Source organism: Acomys russatus, chromosome 28, assembly GCF_903995435.1.
Source record: "Acomys russatus chromosome 28, mAcoRus1.1, whole genome shotgun sequence".
NCBI classification, from domain to species: Eukaryota; Metazoa; Chordata; class Mammalia; order Rodentia; family Muridae; genus Acomys; species Acomys russatus.
In genome coordinates this window covers 16,235,114-16,241,113 of record NC_067164.1, presented here as the reverse complement: position 1 = coordinate 16,241,113, position 6,000 = coordinate 16,235,114, and the positions used below count along the sequence as shown (strand labels likewise).

Genomic DNA, 6,000 nt, shown 5'->3' with positions numbered 1-6,000 from the left:
GCTCCGCTTTCCCGGGCAAGGCGTCCGTGCTCCGCCTTGGCCCCCCCCCCCCCCGTTCCACCTCGCCCTCCCGCCCTCCCGCTCGTTCCCTCCCTCTCTCCCTCCCTCCCTCCCGTCGCCAAGCTCCCCGCCCTTGGTATCGCGAGACGAGGTGAGAGCTGGCGGAGCAGCGGCGGCAGTAGAGGTGACCGAGGCGGTGGCGGCGGCGGCAGCGGCGGCGGCGGCGGCGGCGGCGGCCCGGAGAGCTGTGTCGGCCCCGGCGCGGCCGAAGTCGCGGTAGAGCACAGCCCCATACGCCCCTCCCCCGTCCGCACCCTCCCTCTTCCCGCGGGGATGGAGAAGGCGACGGTTCCGGCGGCGGCCGAGGGAGAAGGGAGCCCCCCGGCGGCGGCGGCAGTGGCGGCCCCCCCCGCGGCGGCGGCGGCGGCGGCGGAGCTCGGCGGCGGGGCTCGCTCGGCCTCGTCTCCTCGTGGGATGGTGCGAGTGTGCGACCTGCTCCTGAAGAAGAAGCCACCGCAGCAACCGCACCACAAGGCCAAGCGGAACCGGACTTGCCGACCCCCCAGCAGCAGCGAAAGCAGCAGCGACAGCGACAACAGCGGCGGCGGAGGAGGAGGAGGTGGAGGCGGCGGCGGCACTAGCAGCAACAACAGCGAGGAAGAGGACGACGACGACGACGAGGAAGAGGAGGTTTCTGAGGCAAGGGCCTGGTTTCACCTCGAGGAGGGAGGAAGGGACAGTGGAGGGCCGAAGGTGGGAGGGGACTTACTGTGGGACCGAGCCCTCCGGGTTTAAGATCGGCCTTGGGGACCAGGCTTTTGGTCTGCCCTCTTTCTTTGCTCGGCCTGAGTCGTGAGGTGTGGGAACGTGGGGGAGGGTAGCTGACACGTGGGGGTGGGAGGACCACAGAGTGCACCGAGTTGGTGAAGAGCTTGTTATCCTAGGATGCATCTTCACATGGTTAAGGGCCGGGGGGGGGGGTGGTTATTGGTTAGATTCCCGGGTTGCACGTTGGAGCAGGAGGGTGGTCTCTCTGGGGCCAGTAAGGCCACCTCATTCCCGGGGCGGGGGCGGAGCTAAAGCGGGAGGGGTAAGATAATAGGTAGGAGAGTCTCTGGGGAAACGGCGACGGCGAGGTTGGTAGTTTTCTGTCAGTGTGAGGTGGAGGAGAGCAATTCTGGAGGGGTGGTAAGATTGTAATGGACTCGGGGCTAAGTATTTGTGTCTGCTTGAGACACGTGAGAAGCTGTACTTTTCCATACTGTTTTTTGCTGCAGGGCTTTTTTTTTTTTCCTTTCCCTTTTGACTGTTGTGGCTGCTGAAGTAATCTTCACTTCCTCGATTTAGGAGAGCTTTTGGCTGAACTGATCTTACGTCTGTGTGCATTTACAGATGACTTAGTACATAAAAAATGTTTGATACTTTATGTGCATATGTAATACCAGGTTCTCCCTTAGTAAAAAATAATCAAACCAGATCCCCATCCATACATCTATCAATCTATCTATCTATTATCTGTCTATTAATCATCTGCCTATCTGTCGGTAAGCGGGGAGAAGTGTCTACATTGCACCCCAGGCTTGGTTGTAGTGATTAGGGTACGGAGGCCTTATGATTTGTCCTAGTGATCTGGTTTCATAACTGTTTATAGTTTTTCCTGGGTCTACAGACAGGCGGCGTGGTAGGACCTTATTCTTCAAAGAAGGCCTTTTAACCCAAAAGCTCAGTGAACCATACTGGTAGCCAACCACCACCTACCAGTTGTCAGTGCTTTTATAACTAACCCTCTTGTCAATGCTATGAAACGGAAGCTTCCTCAATTCTAATATGGAGTAAGAAGTAATTTGAGGCAGCAGAGGGAAGAGGCTGTAAAAGCTGATTAAAACTTAGTTTTAAGAGAGAAGACTAATTGAATTACCCGGAAGTACTGCCTTCTTCTTTTGAGTTAGTTTTTTCTTCTTTCCCCCCCTTCATCCAGATTGGAAAGGGACTGGCGATCACCTGTTAGCAATAAGACAAAAACTAACCCCCCCAAAAAAAAACCCACCCACTTTTTAAAAAACCTTAGATTAGGTGAAGCTACATAAGTAGAGTTCTAAGGGTAGGAATATATATATATATATATATATATATATACATATAAAGCTTCTCCCTTGATTATTTCTATTTGGCCTAGTGTGTATGGGTAGTTTGTACTTGCTTAATTGGCTGTTTTGGGATAGTATGTTGCTCAGGCTTCATTAGAAGCAGTGGAGGCAAGACTTAATGTCTAGCAGGTCTTAAGGCCCTAGACACCATTAAATCAAACAAACAAAAAACAAGAGAAAACAAAACTTCAATATTGAAACAATGATAAGAAAGTTGTAATGGAATATTTTTTCTGTCTTGATGCTTAGAATTAAGCAGTTTTTTTTAATTCTGAGAAGTGGGAAGCATTTTCTAATACAGCTCAGCCTCTTTACTTTAAAACAAGCAAACTGGTTATGTCTGATAGTTGCAGAAGTAGGAATCAAGATTTTTAGAGACTTGTGAGAACAGTGCACCTTGCAAGTGGTGATTTATCTCCTTGTGTCTGCCTTCTGGCCTATTAAAAACTGGTGCTGAATTTCAGGTTTAGCAGCTGTGAGCAAAATACAGTAGTAAGATTTTAAGTTTTCTTTTTTTTTTCAGTTTTCTTTAATAAAATTTTTTTTTAAAAAAGATTTTAAGTTTTCTAACATTAAGCTCTGGTTTGGAACAAGGTCATGTACTTGATGTAATACTTGAGATTTTTCTGCCAGAAACTACCCACCTGGGTAGATTTGTTCATTGGAACATGGCCTCATAATGTCTTAAGTTGTAAATGGCTCAAGGCTTGTAGGTATGTTAATTTTGTAGGTTGGGGTTTTTCATCTGAAAATAAGTATTATATATATTTGACCAACTAAGACAGTCTTGATTCTTAATGTATTTTGTACTGCTCTTTGCACAAGTAAAGCAATAGGTTTGTCATTTGTTGGGTCAATTCTGTGTAGGAGAGTTGAGCCGTTACAAAATGACTATAACCTATAATGGGACAAGACAGAAGAGAGTAGCCGTTCCTTTGCACTCGCCTCCACACTTGGATCAAAGTGAAGAAGTAAACCCTACAGTGATGGGTGCCAAAAGTCAGATGGGTGGGTTGTGCAACACTTTCTTTTCACTTTCAGTATCCTGACATGTCTTCTTAGTTTAATTTTCAGGAATTTAGAAGTGTACTTTTTGTTCATTTCTCCAAAATCATTGTTTAGCTTACACAATTTAAACATGCAGATAATGTGGTCCTTGAACTAATTCTCCAGTAGAAATCATCGGAAGATTAGGAGGGAATATGAAAGCTTATCCTTTTGCAGTGTGTAACTTGAAAACGTAAAGGATGATTTTACATGACAAAACATATATGGGTGGTTTTGAAGGAATGCTAGCTGGATATTCTGTGTCTGTTGAAAGAGGAAAAAAACTGGAGAAAATGAGTTTAAATAGAACTCTATTTGTAGGTTGAGGTACCTAGTCCCAATTCCTAGTTACACATGAGTGTTGGACCCTTTGGGGGCTAAGTGTCTCAGAATAGCATGGTAATGTTCCAGTGTTTGCATAGTTTTAGTTATACCTGGAAAAAGTGTAAATGATCAAAAGCTTGCCCTGTCTCTTCCCTATTGACACAAGACCTTTTATCTCTCTCTCTCTCTCTCTCTCTCTCTCTCTCTCTCTCTCTCTCTCTCTCTCAAAGGCTGAGTGGGTTTTAGTAACCAGAAATTTCCTCATCAGTGTTTTAAAAGAAAATGGTGGTGCACACTTGTAATCCCAACACTCTGGGAGGTAGAGGCAGGAAGATCAATGTGAGTTTGAGGCCTGCCTGGTCTACAAAGCGAGTCCAGGACAGCCAAGGCTACATAGAGAAACCCTATCCAAAAAAATAAAAATAAAAAATCAAAATCACACTTTCCCTAGAGAAGGAAGATGCCCCAATGCCTAAAGTCCTGCTCCAGTCAAATACACACGATCCAGGGTCAGGCGTATTTACTAAGTGCTGCCAAGCACAATGCTTTTCATCTACTGGCCAGAAAAGCCCCCCAATGGGCTACTAACTAGCAATATAGAAGCCATGTTGTACTTCTTTTGAAATTAGTGGACTAAATTAAATGGTCCAAGAAAAGAATGAACTCACAAGGGTTTGTACTTCATTCAGAAATAACTTTGTATTCTGTTGCGCACACTTTGGGATATGAGTGGAAGGCAGCTCTTTCTTTTTTTATTTATTTTAAAAAATATTTATTTATTGAATATGAGTGCTTTATCTGCAGAATAGGGCATCAGATCACATTATAGATGGTTTTGAGCCGCCATGTGGTTGCTGGGAATTGAACTCAGGACCTCTGGAAGAACAGGTGGTGCTCCTAACCACTGAGCCATCTCTCCAGCCCCGAAGTGAGTTCTTTCTAAAGCAGAATTCAAAGGGAGGAAATACTAAGATAGAACTTTTAAGTCAAGAGCAGTGTTTTTGTTGAAGAGGGAGGATAAAATATAAGTGTGGTGGAAGTTGATCAGAATTCCACCTGTGTTTGTAGGAAAGGTGTGATTCTTAAATTAAGAGATAAGGAATTTAGACAGTGGGGGCAGTGAGTAAATCAGTGCTGACAGCCCTGAAAGGATTTGCAAGGCTAGGAGACCTTGAGCTATAAAAGAGATAGAGTTAAGAATGAGGGATAAGGGGGAAGTATTGCAAAGTTAGACTCTCGAATCTAATTAATTAATTAATTAATTAATTAATTATAGAGAATGTTAGGTCCCTCTGTTATAAATTCAGATTAGCCCAGAGAAACTTGCCCATACTGTTTCCCAGTTCGGTTTTTTCAACTGATGTAGCATTATTTGTAAAATGGATGATCTTTTGAAGATTTTCTGTCTTAATTATTGTCTTCTGTTTAAAGAGGACTTGATTAAAAACAAAACAAAAAGGGACCACGTACAGATAATGTTCAATTAATTAGTACTAGTTCTAGGGGATCTGGAGTTCGTTTAGGAAGCCATGAATAGAGTTCCTTCTTGTTTTCTTGTGTCCAGAGCCTATGAGTAGCTGATGTTTGGATTTTAACATCTTTCAAGTTCTTTCTTTCTTTTCTTTTTTGTTTATTTCAAGACAGGGTTTCAGTATATAGCTCTGGCTGTTCTGGAACTCATTCTTCAGACCAGGCTGGCCTCGAACTTACCAAGATTTACCTGCCTCTGCCTCCTGAGTGCTGGCATTAAAGCCGTGCACCACTATGCCAAGCAAGGTCTTTCAACTTCTTAATTACTCTGAATTACGAAACTCTAATCTAGGTAGTAGACAGAAGACAAGTTAAGCCAACCACCATGGACTATTGAATGCCTGGTAGGTGCTTTACGCCTTCAACTTACGTTTGTGTTCTAACTATGTAGTAAGAACCTAGTGCTTGAGAGTCCTCTGTGTGTGAAGACTTTGCTAGTGGTCATAAGCATGGACTGTGTGTGGAGTGTGTGTCCTGCTCTTTGACCCGCCACTTACTGGTTTTGTGGTCTTAGTTCAGTTACTTGGCCTCTAGCTCATTTTCTTGTATGTAAATGGTGATAATAGGCCCTACTTTATAGCATCATTGAGAAAGTGAAAGGAGTTAATAAGGTTTTCTCATTTTACTTTTTTCATAATTCTATCTCTCTCTCTTTTTTTTTTTTTTTAAGATAGGGTTCCTTTATGTAACAGCCCTGCTTTCCAGAACCTCTGCCTCGTGAGTGCTGGGATCAAAGGCGTGCGCTACTACGCCTAGCTCTTTCTCCATAGATTTTTTTTTTTTTTTTTTTTTTAAAGATTTATTTATTTATCATGTATACAACATTCTGCTTGCATGTGTGCCTACCCCCCAGAAGGTACCAGATCTCGTAGATGGTTGTGAGCCACCATGTGGTTACTGGGAATTGCAGTCAGGACCTTTGGAAGAGCAGCCAGTGCTCTTAACCTCTGAG

The 6,000-nt window shown here is 44.2% G+C and overlaps 1 protein-coding gene across 5 annotated transcripts in view; it reads left to right on the top strand.

The window, feature by feature from the left end:
- Positions 1 to 210: 210 nt before the first annotated feature.
- The window catches only part of Ankrd17 (ankyrin repeat domain 17), a 148,533-nt gene continuing 142,743 nt past the window's right edge, over positions 211 to 6,000 (top strand). For all 5 annotated transcript variants that reach the window (XM_051170267.1, XM_051170266.1, XM_051170265.1 and 2 more), the window contains exon 1: positions 211 to 699. In XM_051170267.1, the coding sequence (XP_051026224.1) occupies positions 334 to 699 (366 nt within the window). In that variant the 5' untranslated portion in view covers positions 211 to 333. The remainder of the gene's footprint in view (positions 700 to 6,000) is intronic.